Raw genomic sequence first — 24,700 nt, forward strand, 5'->3', positions numbered from 1 at the left:
ATTTAATAAACGATTTTAGGATTGCAAAGGAAAAAACGTGGGCGACGTACGTCTGTCTGGTATGACTACCATTTAATTTTTATATTTCCATTTTTTTTTTTTTTTAAATGAGATTGTCTTTGACTTAGAAAACATTTTTTTATAGCTGAGAAATAATTATTATTGTTACGATTTATGTAAAAATACCGCAGTCATCAATATCCAAATGTAGACTTCACCTAAAAACGTAGTAAGGAACCGGTGATTAATACCGCTACCTTCCTTAAGGTTTATACCTTGATTGGAATTACTAACTGAATACCGGGGATATTTTGCTGCAGTGTAGCTTTCGTCTTTTTCGCCCTCCACAACAAGGCTATATTAATTATAAATTATATATCAGTACAAAATACCCTATATTGTAATTACATGTGAAGAACGGAATTTACACTGAGGAAAATAGGAATTTTACCTGAAAAAAGTGAATATTTTACTGGGCGAAGGTTTCTTGGTATACACTATTTAATATGCTGAAATGAACCTTAGTCTTTGTATCCCTGTAGGCGAATCTGTCCAATCGTAAGAAGCTACTCCGAGGGCTCCTAACAGAGACAGAGCCTGATCGTAAGTGGCAACGATTTCCGGGTCCTTTACACATTCAGTGACCCTGAAGAGACCTAAACAGCGTTTTGGTCCCAATGTTATGATTGATCTTCGTCATTGTTTCTCAGGTAAGTGCTACATAATGTTTTTAGCTCACCTGGCCCGAAGCGCCAAGTGAGCTAATCCCATGGTGCAGCGTCCGTCGTCCGTCGTCCGTCAACTTTTTCCTTTAAAATGCTACTTGTCCTGAATGGCTCAGAGGATTTTGACCAAATTTGGTCAGGAGCATCATTGGCCAAAGGGTTCTCAGTTTTGTATAAACGGAGGGTATAACCCCCCTGGGGGCAGAGGAGCGGGGCCAAATAGGGGGAAAATAGGTAAATCTTTAAAAATCTTCTTCTTCTCAACCAATAGAAGGATTTTGACCAAATTTGTCCTAGAGCATCTTTGGACAAAGGAGACTCAAGTTTGTATAAACGGAGGGTGTGGGCCTTCTGGCGGCATAGGAGCGGGGCCCAATAGGGGAAATAGAGGATTTTTTTTCTCCTACTATACAAGTGAAGGGATTTAAACCAAATGCAGTCTGAAGCATGCTTAGGGAGAAAAGAATCAATTTTGTTTAAACTGAGGTGTGTGGATTCCCCTTCTCTGGGGCAGATTAGTGGGGCCCATTAGGGGAAATAGAGGAAAACATTAAAGATCCTTCTCCTTCTGTACCGTTGAAGGGATTTTAACCTAACCAAACTTGTTTTAGAGAAGCTTTGGGCAAAGGGAATTGAAGATTTATAAATGGAAGATGCAACTTTGTTACTTGTACTCCTTTGATAAACCTGAATGGTACTCAGCAGGTTTTAAATTGAAAAATAAAATACCAGGTGAGCTATTAAGGCCCCTGGGCTTCTTGTTATATTTATGTCCAATGATGTTTTACTGTAAGGACACTAAAAATAAAAATGGTTAAATCAGTGTAGGTTCATCATTCTGATTGTGTCTCTTCAAGGTCTACGTCCTACTTTGTTAATTATTTGGCTTATTTTATTGACTTTAGTTCAGATCATGAATTGGTTTTACATTTCCATGTAACATTTGTTTAATAGCCACTACGCATACTATGGTAGCTATAAACTAGTCGAAAGCTAATCAGGGTTATCCTCTAAGTCTTCGTTTGAGGTGACACGGAAGAAATTTAATTTATCGTCGATGTTTGGGGTATTTATATTTTTTACTGTTTATTTTGGTTGGTGTTTCTACCGGTCTTTGCTTGACTCTAACTGTTTTGTGAGGACATTTAACCCGATACAAACAAAATCGAACGTAGTTCCATGGATGGTAGCTGTAATAGCAACAAGTGGTAACCATAATGACTTTTTTTTATATCTAATAGTCATATTATGTCGACTTTCTCCTATACAATATTCCTGTCCAATCTGACAAAACTGTATATATACCTGTTTAATAATTCGTAGATTCGTAGATTGTTTTGTGATTGGTCTACTACATCGCAAACGACCATCACAAATGCTGATTCTGCTCTGGACCACATACGCCAATTCTAACAAACAGCGGAGCAAGGCAGGTCAGCGATGTTACCCTAAACCTTCAATGAACCAACACAGTATAGTAGATACATCCTCAGTAACGTACAATATATCCTTGTATCCTACAGTATAACCCAATATTGGATACGTGTGGATGTAAGCCAATTATTGTTGTGCACACCTGCCGGTTGATCAACTTTGATGACTTGCAATACAATAAAACATTTTCCCTCTTCCTCATTACAGAACTTGTTTCATTTCAGATATCCTGTTTGATCAGGCATATCCAAAAATTATTGTCACATATTGCCATAAGGTAAAGTAGGCTTGACGTTGGGACTCGCCAAGTATAAAAGATAAGCATAACACAATTAACTTTACCTTTAAAATAATAGATACAGAGTGCCAAAATGATTTACATTCCATGATAAATATGTTTCATCCTTCTTTGAATCGTCTGTGATGCGAGGGGTAAGAAAATTAGGAATCCTAATTATCTCAATTAATTTTGAAACAGCGGGGCAGTTGCGTAACATTCCTTAATTTGTGCATTTTAAAATTTAGAGAAGTTACTTAAGGTACTAAATCTAACAACCGGACAACATTTTTGGTCTCTCTTCAAAACCATTATGAACTAAACCAAAACCATGAGCTTGAGATTCAGAAGGGATCAACAATAATGCAAATTAACCCTTTTTCACCATCAGCCACTTAACTGCGAAATGGAAAGTAATGGCCCAATAATAAAAGTTATCATTTTTTGTTTTCAATTGAATTATTTTATTTATCGTTATTATGTATGCGTCTATCATAAATTCTAGATATGTACATTTCCCTATATTTCTCACAAATTATAAAAAACAGCCAAACCAAAACCGTTTTAAACGATGTAGATATAGGCGAATTATTAAATATATACAGATTCGTATGACCTCGATACCCGGATAATTAATTGAAATTTCATTATATTTCCATTTTTGCGAAAGTATTAACTAAACACAAGTAATAGAAAATTTAGAACACCTATTATGAATAATTCAATCAATAAAAATCTTATTAGATATGTGTCAGAGCTGTTACGTTATACGAACAAACAGTATATCTGCTTTCACACACAATAAACATCCCTGCCAACAAATGCCGACGTGTTTGTAAACATAAGCGAGAAATGCCCTATATAACAGCCTCTTTCCTTTACATTTGTATTTAGGTGACAGCAGAATATTCATGACCTCAATGTAATGAATATTAAACCGCTGAACAGTGTAATGTGTGCTGACTGAAAGCACTATGAATGAATAATTATATGTATCTTTACCCCCACATCTACATAACTTAATGTCTCATGTTTATTTAATGGGCTATCTGAAACGAGATTGAGGCCATGGCAATAGTTTGTTGCGGTTCATGTCATGGTGATAGGACGTTAAACCTTTACAAAAACCAACAAAGTGTGGCAATTTATATTTACATAAGCACCGAATGCTACTATATAGATTTTATGACGCAAACATATTATTAGGCTATGAATGCAACCTATCACGTGATTTGGTAATGACGTTATTTTTATATTATTCAAGATTACGCTTCATATTCTGCTCCAAATAGCACTGATAGGCATTGAGTCAATCGCCTAAGCGATTAAAACTGTTGGAAGTCTGTCAATATATTTTCGACAGTAAAAGGCACTTTGTTTAACTTATTGTAGTAACGTGAATGTTAAGGAATATAACTATAAGATTTTCGTAGTAAGTATGTGTATAATCGATTAGCAAATGTTACTGGCGTGACTTAAATTATCCGTTAAATGTCTTCAAATTTCGACAAATATTTTGGAAAAAGGAAGATTTCACTGTCGTATTTCTTGATACTGCAGATGCTTCTCATCGTATAGTCTTACACAAGCAAATTCTGACGAAAGTGCTTCGGATTGGCAATATAGTGACACTTCATTTGATGATATTGTAATACCCAATGGAAGGAAATGTTTTTAAATGAAAAACTTTCTTTGAAATTCGCGCATAAATAACAACAGTACAAAGTTGTGACAACAATTTATATAAAAATATTTTAATAGATATGTCTTTGCATAAATCTCAACGCTATTGTGTTGAGATTCAAATAGTGTATTATCAGTGTCGTTACAATCACATATATTTTAAAACATGCGATCATCTTAGATTAATGACAATTATATATGTCTGATGTCTTTGATGGATGAACGTGCAACACACGGTTGTAACTGTAACATTTAGCACTGAATACAGTACGCCAATGTTTCGTCCTTCTGGAATCATCGGTGACGCTAGGGGACAAAGAGTTGGGCACCCAAACAAGTCTAAACTACTCTTGATATAGAAGTGGAGGTACATCAAACTCTTTTTTCAAGAATTTCAAAAATGTTTACTACTGGTAACTTTCTCTGTAATAAGTATAGCGTGATCAATGCCACTACTCAAAAGAGATTACTATGACCGTCAAGTTTACGGCAAACTTCGGGGACTAAAAATCACCGACCGAATGACCGAATAAGCAATACGGTCCTTGATTTCACGATACATGTATATATCTGGCAGTTTCCTCATATTGTTTATGGAACATTTTAATTCTGAAGCACTCGTTTGCTCTTTCAGATTGATGCAGGGATCAATATATATATTCCTTAATGTTTTCTAACCCACTAAGTTCCCGGTATTATCTTTTCGTATTGTTTTTACGAATTTATACTGCGATTTAGTCTTTGTTAAGACTGTGGCATGTTTTTTATACATTTTTTACCCCTGGTACAAGGGTTCTGGACAATCGAATTATTTTAATTATTTATGAATTATGGGTAAATGTGACTAAATAAACATAAGAAAACAATATTGAGGAATATACGGGTTTTGGGGTGTGATACGGCGAGGGCTGATATGGGTTAGAGCAATTGTGTCGTATCGCATATACAAAAAACCCGTATTTATTAGTAAGTATGTAATAAATGAAATTATGATATGGTCATCGTTAAATATACAACATTTGATATAGCGCCCTAACTAGCTTACATTAGCCACTCTAAAGCGCTTTATGATTGAACAATGAGGATGTAGAAATGTAGTGTTCTCTACTCTACTATATCCTCTTTACAGCGTGCGTACAGTAATGCACACATAAAATGAAATCCGAGTTAATTAAATTCCCAACATTGATAATGAAATATATCTTATTGTTTTTATTTTCTCTATTAATTTTTTTCACATCGTCACGATTGCAATTGTTTTGCTGTTTTGCAGAGCTGCATAATATAAACATCCATCAAAATTGCTTTTTGTTATGTTTATCAAATCATTTTTTGTTAAATATGCTCCACTCATAAAATAAATTGACGGAATAATGTAAGGAACAAATTGTATGTTATAAAACTCGTATTGTTAGATAACTTCGTTTTCGTTTCACTTCGAATATTTATATTAGACACACTACAACGTGATACTTGAGCTCGCGATCAACGCTTGGTGCCCGATTTACCTGGTTATTATTATAACAAGGATAATAAAACCAGATGTTCCTGATGGATAAGCCTGTTCTGCTTTATCAACGACAATCGCCATGACTAATTATACTATGCAATACAACTTCAGTTAGCTATGTCCAATTATTATTTTCGAAAGATATCCCGGTCTCTTCTTTGTCCTCTCTCTTACCTATAATTCTTTCATGTGATATGTATATTTAAGTAGCTCTAACATTGCGTGATATGTATTGTAATCAATTACTTTTTGTCGAAGAGGACTTCAATAAGTTGGCAAAACTTGTGTCCAATTCGTATGCAACATCTGTTATTTGCAATAAAATATGTTTAAATAAAAAAACAAGGTACATTAATTAACAGAAACAAAAAAGACATGATAATGACCATATAATTTGCCCATTTTTTATCAACCTTCATCTCTGTAAATCTGAGTTAGTCTGCCAACAATCAACTTCTATCAGGTAATTGATAAACTATCACAGTTAATAACTACCAAGTGAAATGTTTATACTCTACACTAATAAGGGGTATTTACATACTATTATTGTCCGTCATAACATATTATAAATTGATTTTTACATAGACGTATCACAATTAATATGTCTTACTTATATTCTTTTAAGAGATCCAAAACAAATGATATTATCATTATCAAGAATTTCGATTTCGAAAAGTGCGATTTCATATGATTTGTATAAAATAAAAAAATATGTTCATGATATACGGTAAACTTACCATATAGCTTAACAAGAGAAAATTAACACTACTCAGTACAAATGATCAGTGGGTTAATGTCTATAAAATGGTCTGTGCCGTTTTCAGCACTTACTCTTACATTACACACATGGAGGCACCAGCTTAAAACAACCCTGGATGCTTAACACAAACCATATAATGGTAGATTATCCGGTTGTCTTCCCCTTTCATTTCATTTCAAATCAATTTTATTGTATTCAAAAAGATACAATTGGATTAGGCACAGGCATTGCCTATAAAAGCCCTTTCCAGAGAAAATACACACATTTCATACATTCATATATACATATATATATAGAGAGAGAGTATTATAGAGAAGATGTAGTATATGTTCGAATTAATAGGAGAATACTAGAACCATTTAATACATGTTCACAAAAAATAATACATGTAACTAGAATATCATAGATTTTACCATTTCAATTAATATAGTCTATTTACTTCAATTATTAATAGCCTAGTGTTTGGTTGGAGGCACTTCAAAGAAATTGTCACTATACACAGTGCCATCCTTCCCAATTACACCAGAGTTATTGTTATAACATAGCAAATACAAACACATTGTAATGTAATTTTTAGTATAGTTTAAGTTAAAATCTTCCAGATTTGTCAATAAACTCCAGAACACATGAGAGAATAAATTTATTTGATTCACTGCTAAGGTTCATATCACCCGTAGTGAAAGTAACTGTATTTAAGATGATGTTGTCAATTTCGTTGTAATTAGATAAAGCATTGAATAAAACTTGTCTTTCATCTATATATTTGGGGCAATTGAGGAAGAAGTGATTTGCATCTTCAATAATAAAACCACAGTCACACTTAGGATTATCTGTAAGATGATCATTATATAAATCTGATTTTAATTGGCTGACTTTATTCCGTAGTTGACATAAAGTTATATTCAACTTCCTGGAGCCACCGTATTTAAAAATATCCGTACAGTTAGATGGTTGCAAAACGTATGTGCTTTCCTTAAGTAATTCCAGTTTTAACTGGCTCAATGTAGTGAGTTTTGGAAAAATACAGTCTGGCCTATTCCATAGAGACATCATTCTAGGAAAAAAACTATTTTTATACAAGTTGGTTCTGCACAAGGGAACAATAAAGTTTCTATGATGTCTAAGGCGAGGATTAATATCATTATTAAAATATGGTAGGATACAATCATAAAGATGGTCAGGACAGTCATGCTGCAGTATCTTGAAAAATAATATACATTGGTAATTATCACGTCTTATTTTTAGTTTATCTACCCCAACTTCCTTATATATTAAGTTATGACTTGTACCTCTTCTCAAACCTGATATAATTCTGAGACATTCTAATTGGACTGATTCCAATAAGTCACTTTCACCCTGGGTGCAATTATTCCACACAGCACAAGCATATTCAAGTGTTGGTCTTATAAAAGATTTATAAATTATTTCAAGAGATTTTCTATCTAGCTTGTGTTTGAGCATTCGCATTATTTGTAGTTTTGTACAGCTTTTTCCATATATATAATTAACTTGATCAGACCATGATCCACGACTATTAAAAAGCAGACCAAGATGTTTATGATTTTTGACATTTATAACGACACTATTTGAGAATACCAAATCTGGATGAGATGTCTCAGAATTATTTTTATTAGACATTAGTAATGATTCAGTTTTACTTGGATTAAATGATATTCCCCATTTATCAGCCCAGAGAGACATTCTCCTTAAATCCTCATTGAGAATATCTGCAGCATGTCTGCCGTCACCATCTATCAAAACGTAAAGAGAAGTGTCATCAGCAAAGAGTTTGACATGGGATTGGAGTTCATCTTCTAGGTCATTAATAAATATTAAAAATAAATAAGGCCCGAGAACCGAGCCTTGGGGTACACCAGCTTTTAATGTTTGTAAATTTGACTTGTAGCCATCTACTAATACCCTTTGTTGTCTATCAGTAAGATAGCAATGAATCCAGTTCAAAACGTCGTCACAAATTCCATATTTCTTCAATTTGTAAATCAATCCACTGTGCCAAACCCTGTCAAAAGCTTTGCTGATGTCACAAAATACTATCCTTGCCTCTTTTCCTTGATCAAGTTGTTTTGAAGCTTCATCATATAAATATATTAATTGGTTAACTGTGGAGTCATTTGGAAGGAAGCCAGACTGATTTTTTGATATAACATTATTCTCAGATAGAAAATTAAAGAGATGTTTAAAAACTATTTTTTCAAGAAGTTTACTAAATAACGATGTGACAGAGATTGGTCTATAGTTACTGGGGTCACCTCTTCCTCCCTTGCCCTTATATATTGGGGTAACATTAGCACACTTCCAAATATTAGGTATGCAACCAGTGGATATGGATTTGTTAAAAATTAACAGTAAGGGCTTTACAAGAGAGTCAGCAATACCTTTAATAAAATAAGGGGGAAGTGCATCTGGACCAGCAGGTTTTTTTACATTAATAAGTTGGAGCTGATCATGAACAGCGATAATAATGGAAGATAATTTTTCTGGTGAGATAGGACAATTAGGAGGAATGTCAAGGTCAGTTTTGTCAGAAGTAGAGACAGAGGTGAAGTATGAGTTAAAAGATTCTGCTTTATCCGCAGGATGTGATTTACGTTCACCATTTATTACAAGAGGAGCATCATTGTTTGATTTATTGTTAATGTTCATAATAGACTTTGCAACCCGCCACCACTTACCTGGAGGAATAGATTTGTCAATAAGGGAATTTTGGAGTTTAAGTAGATATTTTTGCTTAGCTTCTCTTACAAGGTCAATAACTGTGTTTCGCATATCTCTAAATTTTTGCCAGGCTGCATTAGTATTAGTATGTTTGACCCTGGTATGTTGATGATTTCGTTTCCTAATGTGTAATCTAATATCATTGTTCATCCAGACTTTATCATTTGGACGAATAGTGACAACTTTATGTGGTACATATTTTTCAATACAATTATGAATTTCACTGGAAATAAAATTATTCATAGTCTCTATATCAACATTTTCATTCAAACATGTATCCCAATCAATATTAGATAAATAGATGTTAGCATTAACAAAGTCAGTATCACTAAAGTACATAATTGTCTTTTTACATGCAGATTTCTTATGAGTTTTGAAAGATATATTGCAACTAATTGGACTGTGGTCACTATAAATTGGAGTTTGGACCGAGGGATTTTTTACTATATCAGTATTGTTAGTCATAATAATATCGAGAGATGTAGAAGAGGTAGGAGTAGTTCTTGTAGGTTCGTGAATAATATTAGTAAGGCCAAACTTAGTCATAATCCGCATGATGTGAGAATTTGGTTGTACGTTTAGCATATCCTGATTGATGTCTCCAATAAGTATATAATCTTTACCAAGTTCAGTGATATTACCCAAGACATCATCAAGTTTACTCCAATAATCCACAACAGAGTTTGGGGGTCTATAGATGCAACCTAACAGTAATTTTTTATGACTAAGGGTAATTTCAATCCAAATGATTTCTAAATCTGCTTTCTCTAAGTCTAGTCTCCTTTTAGATATAATTTTGTCATTGGTATAAATAAGAACTCCTCCACCTCTTCTATCAAGTCTGTCTTTACGGAAAGTATGAGGGTGATCAGATAAAGAAATAGCATCGTCAGGGATAGAGTCATTGAGATGAGTTTCAGTAAGGCAGATGATGTCATGATCAGCCAGTTCAGTCTCAAGGATATCAGTTTTATTTCTAAGTGAGCATATATTCAAATGTGCAATTGATATGTCTTCAATGAGTGAGTAATTTCCCATATTACCTGTAGGACCGGGATTGGTATGGATATCCATACACAGTAAAATAAGTTTAATTTTGATGATAAGCATAAATATTATATTAAAAATATTCTCTCCATGTGAACTGTGTAGATATGAAAAAATCAATTTCATTTTGGTAAGTGATATTATGCTATGCGTCACACCCAACACACACATGCTACAATCAGCTAAGATTATCCTAACCGTTATCAATATTGATGAATGATATGAGGTTTCTAACAGTATGTGGTAGGCATGACGTACAGCAACATTATACACAAGATCTGTTGACATTGGTTCTCGATAATAAATCAATAGCAAAAGATTAGTAAGTGTGAATATATGAAATGTATGCAGGTGACGAATTTACTTTAGTCAACATTGATAAAACAAGTCCAACAGATGATAACCACCCATGTAAATACTAATTGATCAACCATTTAGTTAATATCCGGTTGTCTCCCCCTCTGACCTAGAAACTTAGCTCAACATTGTTGAAACAAGTCTATTACATGATAACCACATATTTATATCACCTTGTCCTTGAACATTTAGATGAAAGCTGACAATGGTAGCGTTGACTACTCTAACGAGATATCTGCGGGCGAAGTTTCATTTGAAACTATACGAGATGATTGTAAGATTACTGTTCAAATGATAACACAGTTTCTACGTTATCGCCTTGAAACCATGGCCTAACACCCACATGAAGAGGTGTTAGCTGGATTGTGTATATTATATGGTATAACACTGAAATGCATGGAAATCGTTTTACCTGTGGACTTGACCTGTCCGTGTATATATGGACAGTGGTCACTTACCGATGGGCACTGATATTCCAGTACGTATATGCTCAATTTAAGTGTCTACATGTGACACATTTTTCATCATTCTCTCGGAGGGTTCTGTACACCTTCATTGTTAACCGATGTAATGAAACTGTTCTGTACATGTTTTTGTGATTTACCGGGAAACATTATAATAAAGCAAGTTAATGAATGTTTCCCAAGGTTTCCCCCTGATTTCCTGTTAATAATTTCCATTTTTGCGATAAATGTGCAGTTTACATATTTATGCTCGGATTATTATTTGACCTTTTGAAAATTATACCATGTTATTGTCATGATATGATATGAAAATGCTACAAAATTGTGTACTTCCAAGATATTAGTCCTGTAAGAACAATTTTCATTACCTCAGGAGATTAAATTTCTGTATATAATTTTTGTCCGTTATTACCTTCGTATCTGTCAATTACTTCTGCTTCATCATTTTTAGGGAATGGTCAGCTACTGCAGGTAGTTTCTCAAGCGGTTCATTATTGGTGCTTTTTTTGTTTTAGTGTATCTTTTATTCTCTTTTCCCTATAATAAACATTATTTCATATTATACAATTAACGTTTTCTTTGTCTTTATTTTTTAAACTTTTCAGTTTTGATATATTGTATTACTATAAGATTATTTAACAGTCAGGAGAGCTAGAACTATTCGTGTTCATGGAAATTAGCAGTGTGCAGTAATATTATAAAAATACAACATAAAGAATAAATTTGTATAATTGTAAAAACAAATCCAAAGCTTTACGAAACATTTAGCAACAGTTTATGATAAAATGTATCATTAAGCTGTGTTAAAATTGTAATCTGAACAAAAAAAAAGAGATATCGTTATCGGACAGCAAAAACCCTTGCACCATACACACATACACATGTATTCACATTACCACACGACACTTACATTAGCAATTACACAAATATTCACAAGTAGTAATGCTACTACGGTAACAGCTCCAAGTGTAAACAGCATTCTGCAATGACAAGTTCACGCTCACTGCACACATTGCTGTGTAACGGATGTTAACAAAACAACCGAGCACAAAACAAAAAATAAGTAGGTCAACCGTGTAAGACCGTTGATTTTGACGGGGTAACCGCTGGTAACGTATGATTATATAGGGGTATTCAGTGTCTCACAAATTCCACTCGCTGTAAGAACATGTCTATTCGTGCGTCCACGACTACTTTCCTGATCATCACCAGCGCATATCTAGTTGCTGGATACAAAACTTTAGGATTTGATCATCATGTCACGCCGAGTTGTAGCGAGGACGACGAAATTTGTGAATTTAACTGGACAATCAACCACACGTCGACAATGCTATTGTTTCACGGCAATGATACAGAGGTGGGCCGTGTATTTCCTTTAGTTTATGCTAACGAAACCATATACAAACGGATTGATTGTGAAGAGTACGAGGAAGCCACCCTGGAAGGTAGGTCTTACAGGAGAGAGCAAATGTAACAATCAAATAGAATTAATAAAAAGGTAAATTATAGATTAATTAACATGTTCTTGTTATAACAATGATAAAGCGTTGTACTGTATGACGTCAGAGTAAACCGTTACACTCTACAGGTTATTGTCCGTCACATTATTATCACATGACTATATTTGAATTAGTGTATGAGATGATATTATTTCAATACTGTTACTAATTCATAAATGGAACTTTTGTTCAAAAATGAAATAGCTCAGTTCTCTTCGCGAAAATAACATGCGCGCACAGCAGTAATCATCTGTCGTGAAAACAAAGTGATTCAGAGTTATCTATGTAATATCGTAACTAAATCTGNGGGGGGGGGGGGGGGGGGGGGGGGGGAGGATTTCAACAAGGAAGATAATGATATTATTTTAGTAGTGTTTAAAATAAATAAGCTGCAGACATGTAGACGTATTACAAGAGGGTGCAGGATGTGTGTATCAAGTAAGGAAAAGTTCATGTTCATGGTCGTTAAATAGATATCATAAGATTACACATAACCTTACAACTTTGCAATAAGCCTTCCTCTGTTGGTCAGTATATAAGTTAAAATCTAAGTAAGAGGTTGATGTACACGAAATGGGTGTATGTGATCGAAAAAGATAATGATGAGATTCTTTTCATTTTAATAAGTCAAATTATTTCAAAAGATCTAAAAGTGAAATCGGAAGCTAACCTTGTGCTCTCACTTTTTGTAGAATGAAAAAAACACCTAATACTTGCAACACCAGTATAACTTAACAGATCTCCGCCTCTACCATTCTCTGACCTTTCACCAACGGATTAATTCGCTTAGCCTAATTGCTTTTCTTTTTCATTTCAATACAAACGGCTATTCAAGGAATAATTAAGTCTTGGTTATAAAAAAGGAATGTGTCTAGGGGCGATCGAACAGCCAATGTGATGCCAGATTACCATCTTAACTCCGTAGGTGTAAACATACTAGGGGAATGAGCAGAAAGTAGGGTTGCACTATATAATGGGACTGATGAACTGTGAGGCATGCCGTCCGTGTAACGTAGTGAATATATCAACGTTATATATCGTCAGGAGTACAGCATTTATTACAGACGTAATGCCGTAGAAAACTTCAAATTATCAGAACACTGAACAAATAAACCAACATCATTATACATATCGATTAGCGAATAATGCATCAGGAAACAAGCAAAACTGCACATCATCTGATGGATATATTTACCGTAGGAAAATACGCCAACTGAGCTAAGCATCTTTCCATGAGATTTGTAATGACACAAGATCAGTTTATTCCGGTGATGAAGTAGGTCGCCATTAGAAAACAAAATGTGATTGTATATTTACATGGAGTATAATTATGGCCATTAAAATGATTGTAATACTTACCATATAATAAACATATTTTAGTATACATTATAGGACACATTCATTTGTTTATTATATGTAGCAATTACCGACACCATAACAGCAGATGGTCAGCATAAAATTCTCTACACTGTAAATGGGCAGTTTCCTGGACCGTCTATAGTGGTCTACCAAGGTCAGGAGGTAGGTTGTATATGAATTTTTTTTTTATAGTTGATTAATTGAGTATTAAAGCATGGTTCTATTTTTTTATTATTTCACTTGTCGATAAGCTACAAGTAATATGGTATTTTCTCTATATTTGGCACTAGGTCTGTCACCAGGTAATTATTTCGCACGTTATACGTATGCTGACATTCAATTCATGCACTCAAATAAGGTTCAACAATGAGCAGCATTCCGTTATAATAGGTAGATGCCACATGATAGCCAATCAAATCGTAACAAACACTTTAACGTGGTGTTCTTGTCCATATATCTTTCTTTGATTTATGTTTTAATCTTAAGAAATAATAAAACGGCTGAGTAGAACGTTACATTTTGGTCAACTTGACACATACGTCGAGAAATGCATGACACTTACAAGAGGCTATTGAGTTTCAACTTGAATGAGTCTTATCAATGTCACATACCTAATAGAGATAGATAATTTCCTTATTGTTTAAAACATATAAGTAAGTATACAAATATTGGTATAATCACACCACCTAATTGTATTCAAAATAGTTGTCTCCCTTCGAAGTTCTCCATTTCATTAGTATTTAAAATAATAAAATAACATAAAAAATACACCAAAGAATTGATGGTTTTATTTGAAATGATATTCATTTATATATCAGTATACATCAGTCGGTTTCGTTGTGATAAAAAACGATAATTCACACTTTTTTTAAACTAGCGTCAAATGATATGCATATATATCTGTGATGTTATAAACATGATATTGCATTTATCTTGGAAGGTGGTTGTTAATGTTAAAAACGACCTAGTAAATGAAGGCGTCACTATCCACTGGCATGGTATCTATCAGAGGGGAACGCCGTGGATGGACGGAGTAGACATGGTTAGCCAGTGTCCTATCAGTCCTGGACAATCATTTACATACAGGTAGAAGGAGCAGAGTTTTCTTGTACCGGCTTTTTTTAATATATAGTTAAGTATATAGATTGATTTGAAGTAGTAGAAGCGTAATCTGTTAATCAGGTACTTTAACATAACCTTAACTCTGTATGCTAGCTATGTATAGAATTCATCTTTTTTTTATCCCTTACCATTTCCTTTTGTCTAATTTTCAATTACAAATAAGTTATATTTAAAATTGAAACGGTGAATAAATTATATAGTTTTTGCAAGTGTTCATCATTTCCCTCTCGTTCATTGTGTCTATTTCGATTCAGGTTTTTTGCGGAGCCGGTTGGGACACACTGGTATCATTCTCACCATGGTGTACAAAGGACAGACGGTCTTGCTGGAGCTCTAATCGTTCTCCCCAGAACCAGCAAACAAACGGTAGTTATTTACTACAGTTGGTGATATATTACAATCTGTTTACAGGAAAAGTGAACTTTGTTTATATGTTTTTCATTTTGAAAATCTTATTTATTTTATACCACGCTATGTTTTATTATAGTTTCGCGTCATATTTATTAATACTAGTATCTACAATAAGCGGACTAATATAAACAAACTATATATAACTAACAAAGACAAGTTTCAAGGCGGCGTTAGTAGTCACCATCGTCTCTGTCTCTCATTTTGTTCTGATGTTTTCTTCGTCTCTTACGTTTTTATACTGTTTGTCAGTTTGGTTTTTAAACTTTATCTATCGAACCTTTTGCTGTGCAGATTCAAGAAACTAAGTCCGTGGAGGAAGAGTTTTTAGTCCTTGCACAGGACTGGTACAGCTTTCCATCTGTAGAAGTGTTGTTGATGTTTACATGGAACATTCGGCGGTACGTATGTATCTACGATATATATTAGGGCATGGAAGGGGAACAGCTTATGTACCTGTTATTCACACGTTTCAATTAAATATTTTGTATTGATACGATAATATTCTGTTGTCGTCGTATCAATATCTAAGTCCTTTTACATAGTACATAGCTCCACGAAATGTATAACTAAGACATGTATACATATCTGCTTCTATCAACAATATAAGAGATAAGGCTTTTATAAAGTTTACAGTGTGTATTGAAAATCTTTTATTAAGTTATTTAGTACATATTTAATTAAACAACTGGGATATTCGTATTGTGTCCCAATTGTTTTTTTATTGTTTGTTTTTCTCCAAATTAATGACAGTTCATTAATGACCTTTTATATAATAGTATTTTCAATATGTTATTTTTTTAAATACTTTCGTCTTAAGATAATTGTCTATTAGACAGCTTCATAAAATTGATATAGCTACTTGTTGTACATTAATAAAAGCAAAGTTTTGTGCTGGCAAAACAAAACAACTTTAAAATATTTCATGGAAACAATTCTTCGCATAGATTGTACAAATCCTTACAAAGTTCTTACAGAGGTGTATCGTTATGTGTAAGCAATATTTATATCATTGACAAAATCAGCATAGATGGGAACCAAATATTATCAACAAATTTGAAGGATACTCAATATCAAACTTTTATAGCGATTCATTATTCTTTAAAGATAATCTTAAAACAAATGTATTTGGTTACCTAGACAAGGATGAATTATCTTATAGGAGAAAATCAAACTTTCTTTTAAATCTTGACTTTGCTAGATACTTGTACGGTGTGAATGATCCTCGCTGTTTCGTTTCATCCGAAATAAGAAAAAGTGACGATGGGTTTACTGGATTTATGCTATTTGATAGCGGGGTCATCAACGGAAGGGGTGAGTAACAGTGGTGTGTGGTGAAATGTCAGTTGTTGTCGGCGCTGATATGTACTGGCTAACTCAGTCTTTTGTTATTGGTTTTATATAACCAGATGCTGCTTATTTATTTTGAAATATCAATAAAAGGTATACATGTATATCCTTAATCGTTTAAATAGTCTTAAGCAATAAGCTTCAATAATAGAATGAAAATAACATAAAAATCTTACCCTGGCTATTAAACTTTCTGGAGTAACCCGACTCAACTTATAAAATCTTAATTAATATACACACACGATGGTGTTACCCTTGAAATACATATATGAAAACAAAACAAAAAAGGCATTTATTGTTTCATAATTTTAACACACTTTTAGTTTAAAAAAACATATTGTAGAAACTAAACATGAAATATTAATACTTTTTCTTTAAGAGATATTCCAATTTGGCTACCCCAATTCATTTATATGTAACTTGACTTGGCATAATACGTTGCAACGGCCACTATTCAAATGGAAAGTTCAGCCTCTTTTCATGCAGGAGATCATAATGTACTGACTTTGTGATACGTAAAATGTGCTGAATACAATATATTTATTGTTCATTACATATTAGACGGATGTCACAATAACGCCTAGCACTACGTTACTCGTGTCACAAAAACAGTAAAAGCTGCAGTGACGACAGGAATTTTATTACTTCTTCATTGCTTAAGATGTAAGTAGGTTTTCTTGTTTTTTATTTCAGGTCACAAATACCCAAACTTTGGCGATAGACCAAAGTTGCCAAAACTGCCGTATGAGACGTTTGTCGTCAAGAGCAACAAGACATACCGTTTCCGTATAATCAATACTGGCAATGCCTTCACTCTATTTTATTCTGTCGACCAGGTATTCATATCAAGTATTTCTACTTGTGCAGATCACACTTCTATATTTGATTTCCCATATTATCAATACTGACAACGCCTTCCCTCTGTTTTGTTCTGTCGCTCAGGGGTTTTCATTTAAAGTATTTGTCATCGTGTGGAGAAAACGTTTTATTTTACTTTTGAAGTAAATGGTTCCATTATGTTAAACTATTCTGTCACAGTGTGAAATATCTTAGTCGTTTTCAAACGAAATATTCCATACAATCACCTGCTTCAATGTTTTTTTCTCTCCGATTAATAGGTGTTCACAATTTGCAGTGCTATCCAACACTTCAAAATAAGTGAACAATTTATTGGAGTTGATACTCATGTATATCCTTAACATTCACAATACAACGTCATTTAATATATTTTGTTAAATAGACATACCACGTATACTCGCATATGTTTTTGCTAACAACGGTTTTACACAAATCAAATATCTTACAACATGAACCATCATATAATGTTTCATTAAACATTATATCACATTTAACTCTTGTTTACGATGATCTTTACTTTGTTAGGTCATGAGATATCCCAAGATCCTTTGTTATGGAACTTAATTGTATTATAAACATGTTATGAGATTATTTTGAGGCAAAAATTGGAACCTTAAGTACAAAATATAAAACTAAATTAAGTTGACAAGAGTCGTATTGTTCAAAACGTCGCAAAGATATACATGGCTGGACATGAAACGAAAGATGTTGTATTCATGCCTTTTAAAATAATTCACAAAATCAGGCATGTTTACTCCTTATTTTCAAATAGCATAAACTGGAGTTGATCTCGTTAGACGGCCACGACGTTCGAGGTAGGAAAGTTGACTTTATTGGAACTACGCCAGGAGAGAGAGTAGACTTCCTGCTACGCACAACGGAAACCCCGGGGAATTACTGGTTCCGGGTCGAAGTAATAAACAAATTAATTCACTTTTGTAAATTAAAATCGCATTTCTGCAAGTTTTGCGAAAAAATTCTTCCCAACTTAGTCTTTTCACAAATATGTTCATGGTTTGAATTCTGTATGCCTTTCTTAAATAACAAGCTGTAACAAGTACAAGATTAGCTTATTAAGTAAGAGAACAGAACATAATTTCACATGTGAGTGGTATGGTGAAAAAAGACAAGCATGTAAAAGCACCATCAACATTGACAAATTAGTGCTTATAAATGTGGCTATCTGTTTCGTTTTATGTTTAAATAAACGCTGCTGTGTTTTAGACCTTGCGCTTTTATCATTTGTACTGCTTTTGCTATTACTCATTCTAACAGGCAAATGGTGCTGGACAGGTGAAGGGTATACTACAGTATGACACTGTACCAGCAAGCACTCCAAACTCTGTAAGGAGGAAGTGTTCTGGGAACGACGGATGCACCTCTATCAACTGTATGCTGTCGTACGTAAATTGATAGAAATTGAAACAAATTATTCATTACATGATATATAATTCAGTATACCAATCTTAGTATCTGGTAAGACATCTGATTATAATTTAAATGAGATGAATTTTGCATTGACACGAATACTACGGCGTTGAGGTGATCAGGTTGCACTTCTAAAAGCGCTCTTGCATTCCACAAGGACTGCGGGGTCAACAAGTGAAAAGAAACGGGGTCATCTGCCCAACCACATCGGTTTCCTTCTCTCTATTCAAGTAATCCGGTTTCCTTCCACACTAAAACCCTATTGTACGTTACATAAGTATTCTTTTAAGATGTGTTTAATTAATTACATGCACGAAATGATGAAACTTCTTTCATAGTTGTTGTAGAATAACTATTTTTATAGTAATATTAATATTTTTATAACACAGCGTATTTCCTCCCGACTACAACCTCACATGTATACCGCTACACAAACTGAGTCTGGACACACGGAAGGAGAAACGACCGGTGCCCAAATATACAGACGATGGCAAGTTCGTCGAAATAATGCTCAGCAACCGTTACAAATGTAGGTTTTCTCTGGCAGTTAGTAAATATAATGATTAAAATGGATTTTCTAAACGTATTGAGATAGACCAAAAAAACAATACTAAAAGATTGTTGAAACATATATACGCACAGCTACCTTGTAGATATGTACAATATGTGTTATCCGTGTTTCATCCTACTTTTAGACCACCTTGCGGTAACATCCAGCCAACAATAGTGATTACTTTAAGTTTAAGTGACTTGTGTTAAAATTGTTGTAAAAAATACAGTTTATATTTATATGTACAATAAATAACAATAAATAACTGTATGTGACGTACATAACAAAGGAGTCAAGGAGTACGAAACAGTTGCTTTTATTTTAATGTTTAGCACGAACGACTACTGCTGTCATTAACGGGAAGAGCTTCGTCAAGCCGACCAGTCCTCTACAGGTAAATCATTAAGGCCATACTGCTTACATATATCTTGCAATTTTATTTTATGCTCTATTTTTAATCACTCGCGGTTATAAAATTTGCTTTATTGCACTTTTTATTCTTTTTTGTGGTGTTGTATTCTATACTGATTATTGCAGACTTACCCTGACCTTGACAGTGTGATTGAGTCGTGTAACAAGACGGACCTTAGGTGTGATGAAGAGATCTGCTTCTGTACTCAAATCATTAAGGTGGACATTGGAACCAATGTCCAGTTTGTTTTAGTAGCTCCAGGTATGTTTAGCCCGAAATTCCGCTGGCCCTGACAACAGACTTAGACATTTTGATCGATATAGGTCTGGTGTGGGCCAAATTAACAAAGAGAGGCTGAACGGAAATTTTCTTAACAAAAAATAAACATTTTGCGTTTTCGTTTGGAGAGGTACAGCTTGTTTATAAGTCAATCCCATGACCTACAAAATGGCGTCGCTCAGGTGATAATTTTGAACGAATGAAAACCGAAGATTCTCCAGACGAAATGTAGCAACTGTTGGTGATAATAAGAGCATATCGATATATGTGAGGTATGCGTTCTGTCATAGCAGATATGTATCTATCAAAATTGCCAAGTCTTGCTAAATTTCATTGTTGAAACACTTATTCTTACTACAGAATTCGGTGAATCAATATCTAAAATATGCTTACTCTTTACAGAGATCAATAACCAATTCATCACAAATATTATGATGGATAATTCTCAAAAGTATACATTACTTTGTTTTTGTGCAGGTCCCGATGTGAGCGTGCCTATATTTGGACTGCAGCATCCAATCCACACTCACGGTCATGACTTTCACGTGTTGAAGGTGGCTTATTCCCATTTCAACTTGTCATCTGGTGAGTCCTTGGGTATTAACGAGGACATCGAATGTGAGTCAGAAGTGTGGTGTGATTATCCAAAGTGGAAAAACGACACTTGGGGCGGAGACAACATTCCAGGCCTTAACCTTGTGGATCCTCCCATCAAGGACACAGTACTTCTGCCGAGACATGGCTACACTGTCATTAGGATGAAAGCGGATAACCCGGGTACGNCACCTCTAAGACCTAACCAAGACCACCCCCTTTACTCCCCAAAGCTAGCTGCGGTACGATTAGCGCTCAGAACTAACCGCCACCATCCACACCCCTCCCCGAGATAGCCCAGATACGATCAGCTTTCAGAATTAATCAACACTATTCCCTCGGATAACCTTGGTATGATCAGCTCTCAGAATTACTGTCTTCATCAACCCCTAACCCCAACTCCATAGCTACCAGCCCCAGTCCCCATCTCCCCAACCCCCAAGCCACCAAAACACAAGGCACCAGGCCACAGCCACAGTCCCAGTCCTATCCCGAGCCCTACCCCCTACCCCCACCACCCTACCGGATTACTAAGGTACGATAGGCTCCCAGCTTTCAGAATTACCAACCATTGCCCAAACCCCTTCTGGCTTCTCAACCCTGTCCACTTTTGTTCAAGATCAGACACCGTTATAATGATGTAGAATAGAAAATACACATAATACGTAGGTAATATATAGTGTAACATAAATCTTACTTAACCTGAAACAAAAATATTGAAATATGACAAAGGACTGCATTGCTGTTTCAGGATTTTGGTTCTTTCACTGTCACATTGAGATTCACCAGATCACGGGAATGGCGCTCATACTGCAGGTCGGGGATGTGGACCAAATGCCACCCACGCCCAACAACTTCCCTACCTGTGGGAACTTTAACTTTCCACAGGAAGAATTCGAGGATATGACGAAAAGTAGGTTTCTTTTCAGAACTTTGATGGGTATGACGTAGATGTTTGAAGAAAACAAATCTGTATTATTCTATGATTCGTTACGTTTTTGCTCACATCCGGTGTAACTCATTAAAGTTTGTTTTTCGATGGTTATTGTTATATTTGTAACAGTTAATTGATATTTGATTCATTTTATAAGCATGGACAAATACTTATTTTCGTATACATGTGTAGCATCTTTAATAATTACCAAAATGATTGCTTAAAGATGATATATATATTTAATGTTTAATAGAGTCAAAGACCTCCTCGAAAGCTAAGGGAGTGACCAGCGCTTCTCTCAACAGTGACTCACTGGGACTTGCCGAGGCTCAACCAAACGGTTCCGGATGTGTGATGATAGTCAAAGATGACACAAAAACTGCCTACGTCATTGTTATATGCGCACTATTGACTACTGTAGTCGCATTTGGACTGTGCTTGTTGCGGCAAATCACTGAAAAGAAACGTTTAATGCAAAAGGACGTTGACGATTTTGGTGTTAAGTTCCACCGGCTTGGTAGTGACACAGATAATCTCGTCGCTTCTGCAGGAGACAAAAGCATCGGACAATCGGCGACGTATATGACATTTCGCAAGATTTAAATTAACATTCAACTTGAGAATCTTAAGCTGAAAACCATCTTGTTCACTATGGTCGAATTACATTCTGGAGTTTATGATTAAATGTCACTGATTGATCAAGATATATACAATTGCATTGGTAATACATTGCATGTAAGATTAATCTTCTTCATTAATATTTTTATGTTACCTGTATCAGTTACCTATAACAGTTGCGTTTTAATAGTTTTTGTAATAAAATTCATTGCCATAAGTTAATATTGTTATACCAGTTGGTTGTTGTTGTAAAGAACAAATTTAAACAAACGAGGTTTCATAAAATGTTGTCATACGAAAATAAAATCCACTTTAATGGCATTTTAAATGAAATAGATGCAACCATACATGAACACACGCACATTTTCAACTCCGCCTCCCACCACACAAATAATCCGATTCGCACACGCAGACGTACACACGCATGCAGTCATATATCCTTCCACGTGCACACATCGCACACACAAAAATGGCTAAATTGTTTTACATCCAATGAAATTATCACAAATGTGAGTTTTGGCATTAAAACCCCTTTTAACGGCTGATATCAAAGCCCACTCAACATATTGGCAGGAGAATGAAATATAATATATTTACATTTGCATGGCATTGTCACTATATAGCGTCTTTGAGAGGTCTGTCGTTGATAGGACTTTAAGTACCATGCCGCACGAGAGATAATTACCATACCGCACGAGACACAATTCTTAGCGTATTAATTAATTGCAACACTGACTGGAACTACAATATCCAATGTAAATAAACATGAGGGCTGCTGAAATATCGCTGGGCATTGTGAGATTTGATAATTATAATGTCATTGTAAATTTATGTGATAAATAAAAAAATAAAATAAAAAATACTTTTATTACAACGAAAACAAGACCAAGGTCTGCAATATCGTACAAAATGCACATTGGTTGAAATCACCAATGCCGGCATATTGAAACAATTTTAACGCTCATGCAATTTATCAGATATATTTTCTGTTACACTGCACTGATCAACAGGGGTTCGTTATAAATATCTGAAATACACATATTATATAGACCTACAGACACATATGTTACGGACCTACTGATATGAGTCACAGCACACATAAACATTCGTTATTTCAGACATTTGTAACGAACCTGTGCTCCGTCGCAAGATCACTTACTTCAAACGCTATCAGTTTCACGCGTCTCGGATCCACGGTTCCTCAGTTTCAGACGACGTGTCAAATAACGATGCTGTTATAGAATCTCCCGACTGTTGTCGGGTTCCCATACAATCAACAAATACATGAGCAAAGAGAAAAGTTCGAATTAACTTCCAAAAATAACTCCCTCGTGGAGGTCAAGGTCTCATTCACGGTGTTCACTGTATTTATCGATGCGCGAAATTTGTTCCGAGGGGAAATTCGAAACAATTTCAAATCTAACTTTCAGCTCAGATTTCTATTGAAAAACTGGAATCACCCTATAGACATATCATACGCAATTGTATTGATACTAAATTGTGGAATAAATTTGAAGTGTTTGTAAAAATGTCAAAGTACTACTTTGTTTGCCAATCAGCACGCGACAATACGCTGTTCAAACTATTGAACGAAATTGTGTGGACTGTCGATAAGGCGGGCATTTTTAATTTTGATTATAAATTATAAGTTAAAAAAGAACATAAGTGGCAGAGAAAATGTAAATGTAAGTATTGAACTGTTTTTGTATGGCATTTATGATCTAAATAGATCATAAATACCATACAAAAACAGTTCAATGCTTAAGTATACATTATACTATACATTCAGAATGCATTGCCTTATCAAACAGGGAGGCCGTCCTTAAATGGCCATAGCTGTTGATAAGACGTTAACCAATACTAAACCAAACCAAACCAAGCTTAATAAAATGATTCTAACAACTTAAAAAACCATAATAGATGTTTCCGCGTTGCTGCTTTGTTTTTGGTCTTTTAATATTGCTTTGAATTTACTCAATGCAATTAATAGTAAACTCTTTAAACTATATGGCCGTTATTTCAGCAGGCTGGTTAAGTTTGCTGCATGCTTATCCAGCAAGATAATATTACTACTTGTGTTGTTTTTATAATTATTTTAGGGTATCAAGAAGAAACAAAACCTAAAGAATAAAACAATAGATGTACTCCATATTACTTTGAAAACAGTTTAAATTATATTTCTTTAAAACTGGAATAAGCAAAGACATTTCACATTGTGAGGTTTTGTGGCATAATTATTGAAATGAAAAGAAATAGAAACTACAACCTGTCCCGGCTAAATAATAAAGACTGGCTT

At 34.5% G+C, this 24,700-nt stretch overlaps 1 protein-coding gene across 1 annotated transcript; it reads left to right on the plus strand.

The window, feature by feature from the left end:
- Positions 1 to 11,972: 11,972 nt before the first annotated feature.
- Positions 11,973 to 22,613, plus strand: LOC110462665 (L-ascorbate oxidase-like). Its single transcript, XM_021516745.1, has 15 exons — positions 11,973 to 12,438; positions 13,913 to 14,013; positions 14,792 to 14,937; positions 15,228 to 15,339; positions 15,676 to 15,782; positions 16,583 to 16,695; positions 17,425 to 17,567; positions 18,362 to 18,502; positions 18,865 to 18,989; positions 19,407 to 19,546; positions 19,900 to 19,961; positions 20,105 to 20,240; positions 20,736 to 21,035; positions 21,604 to 21,765; positions 22,040 to 22,613. Exons 1-15 carry the CDS (start codon positions 12,162 to 12,164, stop codon positions 22,387 to 22,389), a joined length of 2,415 nt encoding a protein of 804 aa, XP_021372420.1. The 5' UTR covers positions 11,973 to 12,161; the 3' UTR covers positions 22,390 to 22,613.
- The last annotated feature ends 2,087 nt before the right edge of the window (positions 22,614 to 24,700 follow it).

This window comes from Mizuhopecten yessoensis, unplaced genomic scaffold (assembly GCF_002113885.1).
Source record: "Mizuhopecten yessoensis strain PY_sf001 unplaced genomic scaffold, ASM211388v2 scaffold10821, whole genome shotgun sequence".
Lineage (NCBI taxonomy): Eukaryota > Metazoa > Mollusca > Bivalvia > Pectinida > Pectinidae > Mizuhopecten > Mizuhopecten yessoensis.